This window comes from Crocodylus siamensis, chromosome 6 (genome assembly GCF_052110815.1).
Source record: "Crocodylus siamensis isolate JL-2025a chromosome 6, ASM5211081v1, whole genome shotgun sequence".
NCBI lineage: Eukaryota > Metazoa > Chordata > Crocodylia > Crocodylidae > Crocodylus > Crocodylus siamensis.
This window is the reverse complement of record NC_143400.1, coordinates 50,328,079-50,347,007: the sequence shown is the minus strand read 5'-3', so window position 1 is coordinate 50,347,007 and position 18,929 is coordinate 50,328,079. Positions and strand designations below refer to the sequence as shown.

General features: G+C 50.1%; 1 protein-coding gene across 1 annotated transcript in view; it reads left to right on the top strand.

Annotated features, from left to right (window-relative positions):
- TRPM2 (transient receptor potential cation channel subfamily M member 2) overlaps positions 1-14,866 on the top strand; it is a 53,661-nt gene extending 38,795 nt beyond the window's left edge. The window contains exons 26-33 of the mRNA XM_090053289.1: positions 695-846; positions 5,527-5,603; positions 5,706-5,807; positions 9,070-9,156; positions 9,918-10,023; positions 10,452-10,553; positions 11,509-11,625; positions 12,183-14,866. Coding sequence (XP_089909415.1) covers positions 695-846; positions 5,527-5,603; positions 5,706-5,807; positions 9,070-9,156; positions 9,918-10,023; positions 10,452-10,553; positions 11,509-11,625; positions 12,183-12,308 — 869 coding nt within the window. The 3' untranslated portion in view covers positions 12,309-14,866. The remainder of the gene's footprint in view (positions 1-694; positions 847-5,526; positions 5,604-5,705; positions 5,808-9,069; positions 9,157-9,917; positions 10,024-10,451; positions 10,554-11,508; positions 11,626-12,182) is intronic.
- Positions 14,867-18,929: the final 4,063 nt, after the last annotated feature.

Here is an 18,929-nt window from a genome sequence, read left to right as displayed (position 1 = left end):
ACAGGCTCCATGTCTCCAGTGTGCTTCTTGGCCGGTGTGCAGCCACTCTGAGCTGGCTGCAATGCCTCACTTGCGAGCTTTGGGTGAGGTGGGCTCGGCACAGAGTCTGTGCAGACTTGGCCCCAGGGCTGGAGATCCTCCAGATTGGGCTGGGCGCGCCAGTCACTTTTCCCATCTACCTTTGAAGGTACCTCTTGCCCCTGCTCCAGGCCTCACTCTCTTCTTCCCATCCCCAAATGGACTCTGGTTCTCCTCTGGAGGGTCTTCTCCTCTCTTTTCCCAGCTGCTGGGAAAGCTTAGAGGCAGCTCCCAACCTCCCACCTACCCCCAGCTCTCTGATGTGTTGAATTTGCTCTCAGCACCTGCCTCCACCCTCCAGAGATGTGCAGGCCATATGATGGGGCAGAGCAGGGGCTGCAGTGCCAGGCATCTGGGGCAGTGGCAATAAACAGGGAGTCCGGTGCTGACCTCTCATACAGACTACCTGTAATCACTTGACAGGAAAGATTCTGACTGGAAACCACTGGGTATAATGGGAGTTTGTCCATTGCTTCCAGTGAGCTCTGGGTAGCGAGGAAAGCCACGCTGTTGTGAGGATATCCCCAAATATCCCCATAGCTTTACCTCCTAATGTCTCTTGGGTCTCAGTTCCCTTGCCGCTTTGTGAGACCTTGTCTGTCTGTGCTTGTCTCAGTCCCCAGCAAAATGCCTGAGGTGAAGGACTATGACTCGGAAGAGAAACCTCAGGAGACGAAGTCCCTGTATCACGTGAATGCCCGCAACTTCCTATATCCCAGCTCCTACACCATCCGCTTCCCGGTGCCGGACGAGAAAGTGCCCTGGGAGGTAGGAGTCTTAGCCCACAGGGAGCAGGCCCTGAGCCTGGGAGATGCCACCTTGTAGGAAAGGGGCTCCACTTTTTCATAGGTGTTGAGGTAGGCTGGTGTCGTGGGTTGAGCACTGAGCAAGGAGTCGGAAACCACTGTGTTCAGCGAGACACTGCTGCACTGCATGCTTTCATGCCAGTCACATAGACCAGGGTCAGTGAGCTACAGCCCACAGGCCAAATCCAGCCTAAGAAGCTGGGACATCAGGGGCAATGCAGCATTAGGTCATCCGGCTGGACTTGATGATCTGCAAGGTCCCTTCTAGCCCATAACAATCTATGAATCGGCAACACAGAGGGACAATGTGGTGGCTGCTGGACATAACCGCATTAATTCAGCCTGCTCTTCCTTAAAGGTTGCTTACCCCAGGCTTTTTATTAGACCACCAATATCAGACTTGCAGCTTCCATCCACATTTAGGCCTGTAGATAAGGGGCCCCATTATCAGAAGTCAGGGGGAGCCACAGGGGCCCAGGACCTCAGATTTTAGCTTGAAACCTCATTATGCATGCAGATACCTGTCCTTAGGCACCTCCATCTGAAATGTGGGCCTTGTCCTTGCCTCTGTGTAGAAGACAGCAGCTGCTACTGATCCCCTGCATGGGAGTATAGGTTAGCAGAGAGAGACTCTCAAGAGCACCTAAGTGATTTAACAGCTGGATTTTCATTTTCTAAAGGGATTCAGGTACTTTGGTGCTCAAGATTTAAGGCAAATGGGCTGCAGATTTCTTAGTTAGTTGTGTGCCTTTGCAAGTGTTATCCAGCATGCTCTAGATGAATAACATGGCCTTATTTCATTGTGCATGTGGTACTACCCTTCTCTCAGTCCCACCAGCCACCAAGGGCTCAAGGGTGGGTTCTGGGCATGATTCTGGAGCAGCCTATGGGCACACGCTGGTGCTGGAATATACCAGCAGACTTGGGTAGGTGGTATGCACTCAATCCCGGCCTCTACAAGACCTGCCACTAATGTAGTTTAGGCCTCCTTGCATCTTGCTGGAAGACCAGCATATACCTGATGATCCTGGCCTGAAGTTCTCAGCTAAGGAAACAACTCAGCTGAGAATTTTGGGCTGAGGTGGGACCCAACGCATGACGGGGCGGTGAATATCAAGAGCTATAGGCTGTACAGGAGAGACAGGAGAGGGAGGAAAGATGGGGTTGTGGTGCTCTACATTGAGGAGGAATACACATCCTCACCAGTTAGCAAAGAGTCAGAGGAGGGGCACATGGAAGTGCTCTGGGTTAGAATACAAGGCAGTCGAGGGGAAGGAGATTTAACGGTGGTGGTCTACTACAAACCACCCAACAAAGGGGAAGAGCTAGATCAGGAATTCTTAAGTCAGCTCACAGAGGTAGTTAGGTCAAAGGAGGTGGTCATCATGGGTGACCTGAACTTTCCAGACATCTGCTGGGAAGAGCAGTCAGCCAGGTCTGACCGCTCATGTAGGTTCCCAGCCAGAATGCAGGACCTCCATCTAACCCAGGAGGTGCACAGCCCCACCAGGGGAGACGCCTTGTTGGACCTGGTGCTGGCCACCGGCGACGACCTGGTGAGGGGGGCTGCGAGTGCTCGACCACCTGGGCGACAGCAATCATCGCCTGCTGGAATTCACCATCCAGCGCAAGGTGGCAAAGGCCTGCAGCAAGGCAGCAGCCCTAGATTTCAGGAGGGCGGACTTCAATGAGCTAAGGAAAATAGTCGGGGAAGCACTGAGGTCCCGTAGGGGAGGGGAGCCAGGTGTCCAAGAAGAGTGGCCACTCCTAAAGGAGACGATCCTCCAAGCCCAAAGGGAAGTAATCCCAACACGGGTCAAAGGGAGCAGGAGGGTGCAAAAACCCCCATGGCTCACCAAAAGCATCCAGGAATGTCTCCTAGCTAAAAGGGAGGTGCACACCCAATGGAAGGGAGGGGCCATCACCAGGGAGGACTATACTGCAGTTGCTTGGGGATGCGGGGTGGGGGGTCAGGAAGGCCAAGGCAGAGGTGGGATTGGGACTAGCTACCGAGATCAAGGATAACAAGAAATCCTTTTTTAAATACATAGGGGGCAAAAAGAAGGTACCGGGTAACGTGGGGACCCTGCAAGACACGCTAGGAAATTTGGTTGTCACACCAGATGAGAAAGCCAACATATTTAAGGATTTCTTTGCCTCCATTTTCCTGAGCAGGGACCGGATCAGCTCCCACCACCGGGCCCCCGCTCAGGCCCCAGGGGAGGCGCACCCAGGCCAAGGGTTAGTGAGGATCTAGTCAGGGAACTGCTGGAGGGACTGGACATATTCAAATCAGCTGGTCCAGATGATCTCTACCCCAGAGTAGTGAGGGAATTAGCTGCGGTCATTGCGGGACCCCTGGCACAGCTTTACGAGCACTCGTGGTGCTCTGCTGTGGTGCCAGAGGACTGGAAGAGGGCCAATGTGGTTCCCATCTTCAAAAAGGGGAGGAAGGAGGACCCAGGAAACTATAGGCCAGTTAGTCTTACCTCGATCCTGGGCAAGCTTTTTGAGAGAATTTTTCTGGCACATGTCCACAAGGGGCCAGCAGGGGAGATTATGCTTAGGGGTAACCAACACGGGTTCATTAGAGGCAGGTCCTGTCAGACCAACCTGGTGGCCTTCTATGACCAGGTCACCAAATCCTTAGATGCAGGGGTAGCAGTGGACATAGTCTTCCTGGACTTTCGGAAGGCCTTTGACACTGTTTCGCACCCCATTCTCAGTAAAACACTAGGGGACTGTGGTGTCGACACCCACACAGTCAGATGTGTTGCCAACTGGCTGGAGGGCCGCACCCAGAGAGTGGTGGTGGACGGGTCATTTCCGACCTGGAGGGATGTGGGCAGTGGGGTCCCCCAGGGCTCGGTCCTCGGGCCCGCACTGCTCAACATCTTCATCAGTGACTTGGACGAGGGGGTAAAAAGCACCCTGTTCAAATTTGCTGATGACACTAAGATGTGGGGGGATGTGGGCATGCTAGAAGGGAGGAATAGGCTGCAATTGGACCTAGACAGGTTACAGGGTGGGGGGATGAGAATAGGATGGGATTCAACACTGACAAGTGCGAGGTGCTGCACCTGGGGAGGAAGAACCAGCAGCATACCTGCTGGCTGACGAACTCCCTTCTCAGCAGTGCAGAGGCAGAAAAGGATCCTGGAGTCACGGGCCGGCAGTATGGGGATGCAGTCAGGAAGGCTGACCGCATCTTGTCATGCATCCACAGGTGCATCTCAAGCAGGTCCAAGGAGGTGATCCTCCCCCTCTGTGCGGCACTGGTCAGGCCACAGCTGGAGTACTGCATCCGGCTCTGGGTGCCGCACTTCAAGAGGGATGTGGACAACATGGAGAGGGTCCAGAGGAGGGCCACTCCCATGATCAGGGGACAGCAGGGCTGGCCCTACGCGGAGAGGCTACGGGACCTGAACGTGTTCAGCCTCCACAAGAGAAGGCTGAGGGGGATCTAGTGGCCTGTTACAAACTAGTCAGTGGGGATCAGCAGGCACTGGGGGAGTCCCTGTTCCCCCAAGCACTGCCAGGAGTGACTAGGAATAACGGTCACAAGCTGGCAGAGGGTAAATTCAGACTAGACATCAGGAGGCGCTACTTCACAGTCAGGGTGGCTAGGATCTGGAACTAACTTCCAAGAGAAGTTGTGCTGGACCCTACTCTGGGGGCCTTTAAGACAAGGCTCGACAATCACCTTGCTGGGGTCGTTTGACCCCAGTACTCTTTCCTGCCATGGCAGGGGGTCGGACTTGATGATCTGCTCAGGTCCCTTCTGCCCCTACCAACTAGGAAACTAGGAAACTATGCAACTCTGTCTGGGCCACATCCTGTCTGTCTGGGAACAGGGCTCTGGCTGCACACTCGCAATCCCCATGCCCCAACTCAGCCATTACTCAGTCCCCAGGGGTAGGACCGGAGGATTTGGTCCACGTTACCTTCCTGAGTCAGAGTGTTGTTAACAGTGGAGGGCCAAAGTCTCTGCTTCACAGAGTTAATGCAGAGTGTGGCAGAAGTAGAGGGTCCAGCTGGTACTTGGTGGCAGCTCCCTCATTTCCAACCTGGTCTCCAACCCAGGGTGCAGGTCAGAGCAGCTAGGGGTGCCCATGCTGTCTCTGGCACTTCCTGCTGCACTGGTAGACAGAGGGAAGAGGTCCAATGACACCAAAGCCATGTGTGCTGGGGCCTCAACTTTCTGTGCTACTGGAGAGGAGCAAAGCAGGCTGAGAACTTGCCTGAGTGTCTGTGCCATGAGCCAGGACATAGGAGGCACGTGGCTTTCAGCTGTCACCTAGGCATTTGGCTGTTTCAGGACGGTGGGTTTCATTTGGTGTCAGCGCAGTGCTCCCAAGGTCAGCACTGGGCACAAGCTGGGGTCCCCATAGGGAGTTTTTCTCCAGCCCTGCAGCTCTCACCTGGAGCCCAGTCCCTTTCAGAGAGCCTCCGGCTTGACAGGACTGGGCTCCAATGCAGCACCAAGCAGTGGAGGTGCCCGTCCTGTGTCCCATCAGGGGCTGGTTCCCCAGGACCAACTCAGAAGAGACCAGGGGGCAGTGAGCTGGGCTGTGCTGGAGCCATGCCCAGCTTCAGGTGCCATCAGCCCCTGGGAGGCTGAAGGGAGCTTTGTGCACTGCAGGTGGAGTTCCAGATCTATCAGCCGCCCTTCTTCACTGCAGACAGGAAGGACAAGGCTGCCTGTGACCCTCTGGGACAGTGAGTGTCAGGTCTGCTTGCCGCCTCCTCTTCAGTCCCTCCCCACCCCCCTTAACCGCTCCCTCTTGGTCCCCCTCTGCCACCCCACGCTCTGTTTTTCAGCTCTGTGGAGTCTCTGCTGAAGATCAGCTTCAACGCGATGGATGGACTGGTCAACCGGCAGAGCTTCCATGGCACCTATGACATCCAGGAGGGGCTGCCGCTGTGAGTGAGCTGGGCAGGGTGGGGAGCGAGGGTGCTTCACAAGCAAAGGTCTCAAGAGAAAAGCCCGCCTGGGTCATTGCCGCTTTATGCTTCAGTTTCAGTGCTCCCCTGGAGAGAGGCGGAGAGGGGAAGCCATACCCGTCACAGCCCAGTGTGACCCCTAAATCCCACAATGCAGTGCACTGCCCAGCTGTGCTCCCTTTGTGTCCCCGAGCCTGGCTGTTGTCACAGTCCTGGCAGGCTCCCAACCTGGCCCTTGCTGAGGCAGGAGTCTTTGCCCCTGAGCAAAGTTTGCAGGTTCCTTTGGAGAATAACAGGAAAATGAGGAAGTTCCTGTGCTGGAAATGAGGCCTTTGCTCCCCACAGGGAGAATTGTACCCCAAAGCACCTGCTCTCTAGTCAGCCAAGGCCCCACAGCTGGTCACGGCATGGAGAGCTGAGGCTGGTTGGCTCTGGTGGCCGGATTAGGTTTCCTGGAAAACTCAGCATTGGCTGTTTGCCATGCAAAAGTTGCCTCTCGGTGACAGATGTGGGACAGGCACTTGGTGGTGGCTTTTCATTGCCTGCACAAACTCAGAGCAAAGTCGGGGTGGTATGTACCACAGCTGGGACTGAGTTCACTGACTGGCACAGTGAGGGGTGAAAGGATTCAGAACAGACAGCAGTCGGGTCTTTTCAGGCTAAGCTGGCGAGCAGGCCCAAAGAGCACCAGGGGACAGGGCACAGCTACACCACTCTCCCGAGGAACAAACGGGGGGTTGCGGAAGCAGACACTGAACACCTCCTCTTTCTCCTGTACTGTTCTCCTTCTGCTCCTCGCAGCCAATATAGCTTAGGGTAGTCTTTCCGCTTCTACTGCCTTAAAGGGACTGCACCAGTCAGGAGGGAAGGAGAGGAAAAAATAACCCTCCCTAGAAAAAGCAGTGTTATCCACTATGGCAATCTGCTCGGTGCAGGGCAGACTTGTTATCCAATGTGCTTGGGAGTTTTTGCTCTCCTTAAGTTTTCTGAATGACTGAGTCCATCTCAGGGCAGGCTCTGGCTACCCAGTTCAGAGCTAAATTTTGTGGCAAGTTTGTCTGTGTAAACATACTCTAGAAAATTAATTTGAATGAATTCTTAAAGGAGACTAGGTAAACTGCATTAAACTTCTTCGTGGACTCTCTTTGGAATTAAAGAGGCCTTAATATAAGTCAATTTATTTAATTTCCAAGATGAGCAAAATGAAAGCAGCTTTAATTGTGACTAAGACCATCGCACAGGGGGTTTAACTAGTTTGGATCATGTCTTCAGTTAATTCTTATTGATTTTCTTGAATGCTTTTGTGGAGGCAAGCCTCAGTGCTGGGTTATGGAGTACTGAATGAAAATGGTGTTACTACACTGGATTCTTTTTTCCCCTTGAGTTAATGTATTGCCAGTGAATTGGGGGTGGTCGATACGTTTGTAAAGGCCAGACTGGATATTACCCATGTTGTGAAGCAGGAATAATGAGGCTGTTCATACCAGCCTTTACAAACATGAACTCCTGGGAAATCACTGGTTATCCTTTAATGTGGGGTCAAAAAATCCAGTTTAAACAACCCCATGAACGTCACAGCTGATTTGACACTTGGAAATATTTCTGCCTAGTGCCCACTTTCACTTTGTGACCTTCTCTGTGTGAAAGCAGAACTTCTCCAGGGCCTGGGGCTGTGTTTGATATTGTGGAAAATACCCCAACTGCTCCTAATGTGACCGACTTTGTGTCACTGTGCCCTAGAAACCTCAGCACCAAGAAAGAAAAAACTGCTGCAGAGTTTTCCACGGGGAAATGGGTTATAGCATAAGTATTGATGAGAGACTCAGTTAGCCATGTTAATCTGAAGTCAGACACAAGGCAGGGTAAATTTTGTATCTTATGTGGTGGAACAGTAGGGGGTACTCCTGCGTTGAGCAACCCAACTTACTGTGGCCGACCAAGAACCATGCTTCAAGTGCCTCCCCTGAGTTGCCTATGTCCAACCATCCCCCTTCCTGGAGCACACCCACAAGCCTTGGGTAACCACTGCCAGCACCAGAGGTCTGGTCTTTGTTGGAGCTCTGTGCCCCCCAGGATACACAGACCTTGTGAACCTTGAACCCTCTGTGAGATTTTGGGGTGCTTCTTTTAGCCTGAAGCATTCACAAGCTGCCCTGCATACAGGAGGAGTGGTCCCTCAAGGCTGATCCCTCCCTCTTAAGCACACACTGCAAGGGGTGCTTAGACAGATAGATTCATTTTAAAGAGGGATGGGGTGGGGAAGGAATATAAACCACAGGTTATTCAAAGGGGAACTACCTTGAGCAAATCGGTATGGGCTTGTTTAGCCCTTTTGATACACATCTAGAACACTCAATCCTAAATTACTAGCTAGGTTTCCGGTAGTTTGCTCACAATTCCAGCCAGAGACTCTGGAGGCCACATGGCTCGCGGCTGTGCCCCCAGAACATGTCTGCCCCTTCTTCAGGAAGAAGGGACCTTATAATACTTGTTGTGACCTTAACATTAAGTTCCAACCAGCAGCAGACCCATTGGCTGCTGACCGGTGCTTCCAAAAGACATCACCTTCCCAGGTGAGAGGACTAATCGCATGACCTGCAGTGGCGGGACCTCTTAAACAAAGAGAGAGCTCCCCGCTCCCTATGGAATTAACAACCCTGTTACTTAGGAGACCAGGTGAATCCAGGAGCCAGAGTTTGTAACCAGGGAGGGAGGGTTTGGGCTGAGACCCTACAGCAGTGAGACTTTGGGCAGTGAGGTTGATTTCTCCACACTTTATAGACTAACTAAATCAGAGCTGTTGTGACTCCTTTATTGACAGAGTAGAAAACAAGAGAAAAAATGCTGTCTGATGTGGCGGAAGTATTCCCACCTGCTAACACGCAGCCCGTTGCTCAGGACACCACCACTCTGAACCCTTGTCTAGAAAGCACCATGTCATATACTTTCCAACTGGAAAAAGTTGTAAAGTTTTATTAGTTGATTTTCCAGGAGTTGTTTTGAGGAATTGGTCTTTGCTTCCTGGACTCTTAAGAGGTTCCAAGAAGCTAAAAAAAGGAGCGGAAACAACATGCGTCTTTGTACCAAACTATTCTCAGCATCTTTGGCACTAGGCAATGTATGCATGTAGTGCTTGTGAAATGTGCTGTTAGGGTTGAGGGAAAAAGCTCTGCGTCATATGACAAGGCAGGAGAGCCATCAGAGGGATCTCAACACCTCTCTCTGGCTTCTTCTGTGCTAGGAATCCCATGGGAAGGACAGGCCTACGAGGCCGAGGGAGCCTGTGCTACTTTGGGCCCAATCATGCAATGCACCCTATTGTGACTCGGTGAGTGAAATGGAGGCTTGCACATCCAGGCATCATTCTTCAAGTGAGTTGAATGGAGCAGCACCCTCCCCCAGTGAGGCAGGAAAATCAGCACCCTAACTCACTGACCAGAAGCTGTTTATATATGGCAGGGAAAGCAGTGTGTCAGGGGTTCCTGACCCTGGTGCCCTCGTGTAGCAATTTTATCTGGCCCATTTAAAGATCTGGTGCTGCTTTTACACCAACTTTACCATAAGGCAAGGGAGGAGCTAGCTAGCATAATAAATTCCCACTTGTCCTTGTGATTTTTGCCCTGCAAATGCATCTTCAAAGCACTTTACAGTCATTACCTCTCACCATGCTCTAATAGGATAAGTATCACATCCCATTCTATCAATGGGGAAAGAGGGATGTAGGGACATGAAGGGATTTGCTGAAGACCACAGCGAGTCAGGGGCTGAGGAAAGGTTTGCGCTCAGGTGTCCCTGCTGCTAGCTAGCCTGTGCTCAGATATAGGGACCAGGCTTAACTCCTTAGTATGGGCAGCTTGTTTTGTCTTTGTCGCCCTGAAGGCTGACCCTGGAAACCATCTTACCTTCCCTCATAGGCAAGAGAGAAGGCTGGAAGTGTGAGACCTCCGCAGGGACAATCCCAGAGAGGGGAGGTGGGGTGCTGTTAGTGGGTGGGTCTCTGAACTCTCTTTATCTGCTGGCTTTCCCTGATGGGCGGCTGAGGTGATGGAGCAGGGTCCTAGCGTGGTGCAATGTATCTCTCTCTCACAGCTGGAGAAGGAACACAGATGGGCTGATTTACAGGAAGAATTTGAAGAAAATGTTGGAAGTCCTTGTTGTCCTGTTTCCCTTGTCAGACCACTGGGCTCTGCCTGGGGTAAGAGTCAATGAGACAACCAGCTGGATGGGGACTAGAACAATGTGCTGTCCACCTTCCTCCCAACCTGGCTGGGATCCTGAGGGGTAGGGTCTGACAGTCCTTTTTCCTTTTATCTGTACTAGTTTTACCACAACTTCTACCCTTGTTCATGGTGCCTAGTCCTTTGGAAAGCCTTGGCAAGCCAATGGCCTTAGTAAATTGTGGGGGCAGTAAGTTCCAGAGGTTCATGAGCTTACGGGCAGGGATGTGATTTCATGCATGTTTTCACTCTGTGGGACAGTGCATGCTCACTCTCCAGACCAGTGTCACACCTGGTTCGGTAACATCTACTGTCCTTACAGTGGTCACGAGGTCTGTTTCCATGCTGCGGTCAGGGAGGAGTCCCAGCTGATAGGGCCCAGTTTTGACAACTTGGTCTTGTACAGGGGTCGCTGGAGCCAGGCGAGTCACTGCCGCTGAAGCTGAAGCATGTGCTGAGACGGGAGTTCTGGACCCAGTTCCAGAACCTGCTGAACCAGGGCACCGAGGTAAGTGGGTTGCTTCGATGGGGCATGGAGCCTGGGTGCTCCTGCAGGGCTGGTGTCAAGGGGTTGTGATTACAGCATCTGTAGACATACCTGGCACATGGTGGCACATGCCAATGACTTGGTGACATCTCTGGAGCCCCCAGTAGACTTGGGTGGCACAGACCTAGACCAGTGCACTATGACTGCTGTTGTGCCCTGTGTTAGTGCTGACCAGTGCTGCAGTCACACCTCTCACTGCAGGGTCGACCCAGCCTAAGATGGAGGTGTCAAACACATAGCCCGCAGGCTGCATCCAGTCCACAGAGCTGTGTCATCTGGGCTGTGGGGCTTCTGGAAAGGCCAGGAGTTTGGGGGCAAGGTGGGTTTGGGCAAGGCTCACTGCCAAAATGCAGGGTATGGAGCACCAATGGGAAAAACCCATTGATTCTCCTGCAGCCCCCCCCCAAAGGCACAGATACTCTACCATGGAATTAGCATTCTTGGGCAGCACTCAAGGAAGACCACAGTCTTCAGATAGGGTCAGAGATAGGGAAGTTGGGGCCTGCAGTTACCTTTGCCTTGGCTGCTATCCATGGGCTATGTAGGTCTGAGAAGGTTTATCCCTATCAGAATGACTTATGGCTCTGGGCGCTGCTGTCCTGTATTATGCTCTGGAAGTCAATCCAGCTAACCTCAGGCCTGACGTCAAGCCCAGAGCAGCCAGTGGGCAGGCTCCTATGACTCCAGCAGGCTCTGGATCGCTCAGTCCTTTTTCCAGCCACGCAGCTGTCAGGCAGCTCCATCCTGTTAACCCATTCACAGCTGCAGGAGTCATATTTGCTCCCTAAGAGAGTCAAGCCTTACAGAGAGGTGACCAGGGAGCAGAAGCCACGTGACAGCTGACACCCTCCTAACTCAGGGAAACCTCTCTCCTGCCTTGAGGGGCCCTTCCCAGCTGTCCTCTCTCCCTTTACAGATATATAAGGGCTACATTGATGACCCTAGAAACACGGACAATGCCTGGATTGAGACTGTTGCTGTCAATGTGCACTTTGAAGATAAGAACGACATAGAGATGAAGCGGATGAACTCGGTAAAAACTCTTGCTTTCTGGCTTCCAGGTGAAAGGGCCTTACTCCCAGCACTGTTCAGAGAAGGAGACTATTGAAGACTGTAGCCTTGGCCCAGCAGAGACAGTGAAACCTCAGAGTTCAGTGCATGACCTCGCTGTCCCTAGTCTGTGTTGATGTAGCCACGATCCCTGCCTCGGCACTTGTGGTCTCAGAATGATGGTGAGGTCCACTCTGGTTTTCTCTCTGTGGGTCGAGGGGGAACCCAGCTATGAGGGGAACCAGCCAGGAGAATAGGCAGGTATGAGAGGTCTCCTGGCTGGGGTTTCTAAGGCTATTAAATGCCACATGGGTGCCTCCAGTCTGCCTTGTGGTAGGGCAGCTGCCCCTTGGTGAAGGCCACTGCAGTTGATTATGGAAATGTAGAGCCAGGGTTTTATCCAACAGCCCCCAGTAGCTGTGGTGCCCTAAAATCCCATGGTGAATGGTGTTGAGAATGATGGGTAACAGGGGTTCGGAGAAAGCATCTCGTCCATATCTGAGCTGTCCCATGCCAGGCTCTACTGTTTTCCCTTTGCAGTTTCTCCAGGGGCTGGACCCAGAGGTCTGCATCCGCTGGCAAGTGGTGGATAAGAGGATCCCCCTGTACGCGAACCACAAGGAACTCCTGCAGAAGGCATCTGCCCTCCTGGGTGCCTATTACTGACGTAATTGCCATTGCCATCAGGGACAGTTTTCTGGATCCAGGAGATGAGCTACTCTTGCCTCAGTCTCCAGGTTGGGCCTTCCAGCTTGTCACTTGGCCTGACCCTCTGGGCCTAGCGAGATGGTGGGTAATGTGACTCTTGCTTAATTACCTGGCAAGAGAGACTGTCCTCCAGGCCAAACTGCCTCACACTGCTCTGCTGAGGCACAACAAACCTGGCCAGTAACTTCCCCTGCTCTCCCAGGCTTGGTGCTTTCCTGAGTAGAAACATATGCTTTGGCTAAGTGGCTTTGTTTTGTGCTCCAAAACATTCATTCATTTGCCTTTTGAGAGGTGGGCCAGGTTCTCCACCCAAGCCTCTTGAGATAACAAGCCAATGTCTTGACTCACAGTGGGCACGTCTACATGTGCAGTTAATGCGACTGGATAAACTCCAGTGCAATCTGAGTTGGACTAAAGTAATCTGGATGTCACCATCTACATGTGTTTAAGCACAGTAACTTATTCCACCATCATACCTGTGTCTGATGGGACTATCTGACGGCACAGTAAATTAATCTACACAGGCCTAATTGCTGCGCGCGTGGCAATGGTATTGGTTTATTGTGTAGCAAATTAGTCTACTGTGTACTAAAGCATACATATAGATGTATTCAGTGTTAGGCAGGGGCCCTGGTTTCTGTTACCTCCTCTATCACAGACATTTTAAGTAAAGGTGGGAGCAAGGCTTCTAAATGCCTTTAGAGATTTGGGCCTTGGTCTCTCTGGGCCTCAGTTTCTCCTCTGCAAAACTTGGGTAAGTCTTGTAAACTCCCTGGGGCAGAGACAGCCTCTCATCATTTGTTTGCACAGCACCTAGCAGGGCCTTCATATCCACAAGGGCCTCTGTTTTCTCCTGTCACACAAATGACAATGACAGCGAATGTGAACAAGGCCCTTTTTGCTTGTAACTCAATCCCTCTCCCTGCCTCCATTTTCCTCAGAAATGAGCATCCCCATCTATCCACACACATTTTCCTGAGCTGAAATGCTGGTTCAAACATCTCCTCACAGTATTTGAATCCATCCAGCCCTTTCATTCTCAGCACCATTAATCTTTCCCTCAAACTTTTGCTGCTGCTGCCACCTGTGACAGCTAGGGTCACGCTTCCCTGGGGCCTAGAAGGGCATGCCAGGCTGGAAGTGCAAACAGCAGGCCCCTACCTTCTCTGGATGCCCAGTTGTTCAGCTCCTCCTGGATAACATGTAGCTGTGAGTTGGCCAGGGTTTCACAAAGCTCCTGCCATTTCTCTGGTCTGCCCAAGGCACCACACTAGACATTTAGAGCCCTCCATTTCACTTGATTATGCCCACAGGGTTCACCTCTGACTCACAGAGGCCAAGGCTACAATGACTTCTGTGTAGATACCTTTGTAAAACACTTTGGGATCTCTTGGACTGAAAGCCTCTTTAGTGTTCATGTGAGCCAGTAAATCTGCTTCTGCCCACCCAGGCTTGTTGCCATCTCTGATTTTGACCTGGGAATATAGACTGGGTTATGCCTCGTCATGTGTTATAAAGGCATTAATCCCAAACAACTTTGAGTGTCTATGGCTGCTATTCATCTATTTATTGCTATATACCTCTGTTCAGATACCTAAGAACCCTTTGAAGGCCCAGCATCCTAACTAGCTTTGGTTAAGAGCCGTGTTGTAGCTGAGCCTGATCTTTGGTGTAATGCAAGCCACCTTCTTCAGATGCTGAATGCCACTTTTTTGGGTAGACAGAGCTCAACCATCATTCCTGAAGCTATGATTGAAAGCGTGCACCGCTCCATGCACGCAGGCATCCATGCACATCCCTATGTGCATGCGTGCCCCTGAGCAGTAGAAAGTGGCTGGCAGTGGAATAAATGTTCTATGGCTTAGGAAATCCAACTTCAGGGGCAGAGGCTGCAGCTTCTGGTTTTGAAATCTCAGCTGTCAAAGGGTCAAAGTTGGAGACATGCATGTGTATAAGAGTGACATCTGGAGTGGGAGGGTTAGGCCATGAGTGACCCTCCCAATGGACTTTATTGGGAGTCCTTTCTGTGAACTCATCTCAACAGAAGGTCCTGTTCCTGATGAAACTGTTGGGAATTAATCTTGGATCCTGCAGGTCCTATATAGGAGTGACTCCTTTGTTCACACCCTTTCACCATCCCAGCTCTTCCAGGGCAGTCATTCTGAATGGGCTTTTTACCAGAGCCGAACAAGCTATCCTCATTAAAACATGGTTGAAACAAACCCCTGAACAGTTTATCTATAAATGTGTGGCAAGAATGTCTGTAAAACCCTTTCAGCCAGTCAGCTCCCTGCGGTTCATGAAGACTTCCAGTGTATACTTTTTTTACGACTATGGCAGTTCTTCGCCGGATTCGTATTTCTATCCCTTAGTCTCTGACTGGAAAGAAACTCTTCTTTTCCCATTGGTCCACTGATCAATAGAAACGGAGAACAAACATGAAACGTGGAGTCTGGATTTTAGCATTTGCCAAAGGTGCCGGAATGATGATTTATTTAATGCATCATCTAACTCAATAAATACACTATTAACGAAAACCAGCAGTTCATTATGCTTGTTTATTAACTGATTGTTCCTGAATTTCTTCAGTTTCTGAACTTCTTTCCAACAGAGCTAGGTGTCCCCACTTCAGCAATTACTCATAATTCTACACTTTAAATGTTGGTATTTATTTAGACAGCTGCAAAGAATAAAAATACCATCTAATAGAGCTGGTTGTTAATGGAATCAGTCAGCGTCCCATTTTGGTCTGCAGCTTCCAAAATAAATGGCTCTGTTTCACCTCACCTCTTAGGTGTCAGCAACTTGGATCCCATTAACATTATTACTAGCATTGTGAATAGTCATGCTGTCTCTGCATAGTTACTAGGGTAGGAGCTTTCTTCTCAGAATAACGCCTAATTTAAACACTTGCACACCCTCAGCTTCACCAATACCACACCAGCTTGCTTTCAAATTCATACATGACAGTCTACTACAGAATGCGCAAACTTGTTGTAACAAGTTTGGAGCAAATCTGAGAAGCCTTTTAGAAAAGAGAGGAGTTCCCAAACTGCAGATTTTTCTTTATTTTTTTTCATTTTATTTGTTTGGTTACATCTCAGGCAGGTTTTTCCATGGAAAATGTCGTTTGAGTTTGCTTCTTCCTTTCCATCTGGAACGGTGCCTTTCAGTGTTGTCTGGTCTTTTGGAGGGTTTTGAGCTGATAGTGTCAGTCTGGCCGAGGATACAGAAAATTGTGCAGGTGTCCCATGAAACAACAGGCCCAGGGATGTCGGTGAATACATGGGTCTGTGCAAAAATGAGTCCTTAGTAGCTACCTGGCCACTGCGAGCTACAGTGGCAGCTTTTTCCAGATAATGTAGCTTGGGCCTCCTCCTCTGTTGAAGGAAATCTATGCTGCATCATTGATGGTTCCTGCCACATCAGGATCTGGCCTGCTGTTTGTCATATACGCCTGAGGAGGAGGCATCCTGGTGATACAGTACTGCCCCCAAGTGCTGCCCACCAACCTCTTCAGGACTCACTGCCTGAGCACCCAGAGTGCCTGGGAACTCATGTCTGGATTAGGACAAAAAAGAAAGAGCTGCCTTCATTGGCCACAGCAGGGTGCCTGGCAGCCCTCCCGTGGTGCATTCGAGCAGCCTACAAGACGGAGCCAGGTTGTGCTGAAACTGAGCACTCATTTTAAGACACCCATATGTTTCTAGCCCTTAGGGTTGTGAAGCAAAAAATTTAAATATGAATCAAGTATAAGTTAATGGCATGAGTCTGCAGTGAGCCTAAAATAATGGCACTGAGCTATGAACCCCCAGCCCCTGCCTGCTTTTAGCCCAGCAATGATGCTTTATGTTATTGATGATTTCACAGATGGTCCTTGGTGTCTGCAGTATAGCCAAGACGTGACTTTTTCACCAAAATAAGGGCACTGTGGTGCATGGCAGTGTAAACACTCAAGATGGGAGAAAAAGCCTCTGTCCCATACAGCTCAGCTCAGATTTTGTCATTCAGGGTCAGGATGCTGGGCAGGAAAGAGGAATGCCATGTTCAGTCACAGCCCAGGGGCAGTGAAAGGCCAGTACATCTCCCAGTTGCCTATCTATGGGTGTGAGGAGAGGGGCTCTCCTCAGGCAGTAAGTCTCAGTGAACCAAGTGCTGGAGTGATGTTCAGGAGACCTGGCTTCTAGTCCTGTCCCTGCCACTGGCCTAGTGGGTAACCTTGGGAAAGTCACTTCACCCACCTGTGCCTCAGGGTTGCCACCTATGAAAAGGGTATAGAGAGGCAGAGCCCTTCTGTGACATGCTTTGAGGCCTGCTGATAGAGCGCACTAGGTAAAAGTGAGAGGGAAGCTCAGTCTCCATGGCACATTAAAGGGGTGGTTGGGGTCATTCCTTGGCTGTAGAGGAGTAAGAGAAAAGCCATTTGAAGAGCTCTGATCACACTCCTAGTCCTGGACAGGACTAAGGAGAGAGCCCTTCCCCACAACCTGGAGGGATTATTGTGCCTATTTTACAGGTGGGGAACAGAAACCCAAAAAGTCAGCGAGTAACACCAGTGGATCTGTGCCTGGAACTGGGAATGGGCCTTGCATTCCCAGCCCCAGTCCTCTGACCATAAGCCCATGCTACCTCTCACTGCACAGAGATTGATTGCTGCCACCCTGAGATGCTCTTCTGTTCATTTCCTTGTCATACTTGGCAGTACCTGATGCAGAGGAAAGATGGGAAGTGTAAGAGACCAACATGGATGAAACAGGGGCTCCTTAATGACCTGAAACTTGAGAAGAAGCAGTATAGAAACCTTGTAGGAGTAAAAGCAGAAAGGGCACAGCACAAAAGGAGATACAATTAGCAAGCAATGCAAAGGGCACAAGGAAGGTTTTTCTAAGTACATGAGCAATTAGAGGAAAGAGTGAGTCTAGTAACTAATGGGAAAAGAAAGTTAAAACCATATGCTGCCAAGAGGTTTGGAGTAGGGCTGTGTGAAATTTCGCCAGGAGTTCCATTTTGATGCTGTTTTGAATCACTTTGAGCTCGAAACAGTGAAATTGAAACAAAATGAAAAGCTTCAGAACAGCCTCGAAACGAAATGAGGGCACTCAAAACATTTTGAAAGTTTCAAAACATTTCAAGTTTTGACGCTGGGCTTGCTTGCAGGGAAACAAAAACTAAGGAGAGGGAGGGGGAAGAGGGGAGAAGGACTACTCATATTGACATGCCTAGCTGGCCAGTGACTGTCATCCTTCCCTGAGGTCCCTTCCAATCCCAGTGCTCTGAGGGAGGGATGGAAAAACAGCTGCGCTTTAGCGCACACACACAGTCACACGTCACGAATTGTGCTTGTCAGCAGTTTGAGGTGCAGTTTCCCAGAACCCCCTTCCCCTGTCTCCTTGAAACTTGGCAGGCTTTGTGGCCTCAGAAGGGGATACCATCCCTGCAAGTTTCATCTGAATCAGGCAAGAAATGACAAAGTTATAGGCTGTTTTGTGCATCCCCATTATAGCTGATGGGTGAAACAGAGAAACAGTTTCAACTAAATTAAATGGAACAGTGTTTTTAAAATGAAATGAAACTTGAAACAAAACACTGTCCCATCCAAATGGCGAAACGGAAGTTGAAACAAAATGGTACTGTTTTGCACAGCCCTAGTTTGGAGTACTTAATGCCTTTTTTGCTTCAGTTTTCAGTTAAAAGGTTAACTGTGATTAAATGGCTAATAACATAATGGGCACCAGTGACAAGAGGGTACATCCTCATGTTACCTGAATTCCAATTTATCAAATCAAGAGCAAGACCTTATAAAGGGGGATAAGGCAAAATGCCACATTTATTGATTACATGAATTAGACATAGAGGTTCGGACACACCACTCATATAGGCATACACACACATTATACAGTACTTCATTACACACAGACACCCACAAACACAAAACATTCTCTCAGGAATTATAGTTACCAGCAGTAATTGTTCAATAATAGCACTGGGTGGCCAGCCCAGTCCTACTGAGAGAAGATGCAGATAGCAGGCAGGGTGGTTATTATGAGAGAGATCCTGAAGATAGCAGCTTGAAGAGGGGTGAACAGACGCATCTGTGCTCTGAAGAAACAGAAGTTGAGAGAGAGACTCACCCAACCTGGCATTTTTCAGCGTCCTCTTGTATAGGGATTACCATTCTTTGTTTCAGCACTTTGGGGTTTTTCCATATCCAATTTCTGTTTTTGCAGTTGTCCCTCATCCATCTTCTGCTTATCTCAGCCCAAGGTTAGTTTGGTCTTAAAAGTTGGTATCCCAGTCTTGGAGTGTCCTTGCTGCCCATCTGGCAAGATGTGTGCATTCCTCCTCCTCCTCATTATTTCCTTGGCACCCTAGGCCTCAAAGGTATTCTTCAGGTATCTATTAATGAGTTTACTGACTGGTAACTTACACATTTGGCACTTCGTTGCTTATAAACACAGTTAAGTCTTCTTTTCCTGTCTCTATGCCATTCTGTCACCATTCACCTTTTCACATACACTCATACATAAAGGGCATGGAGAGTTCATTCACTTATGTCAAGCAAAAGAATACAAAATGGAG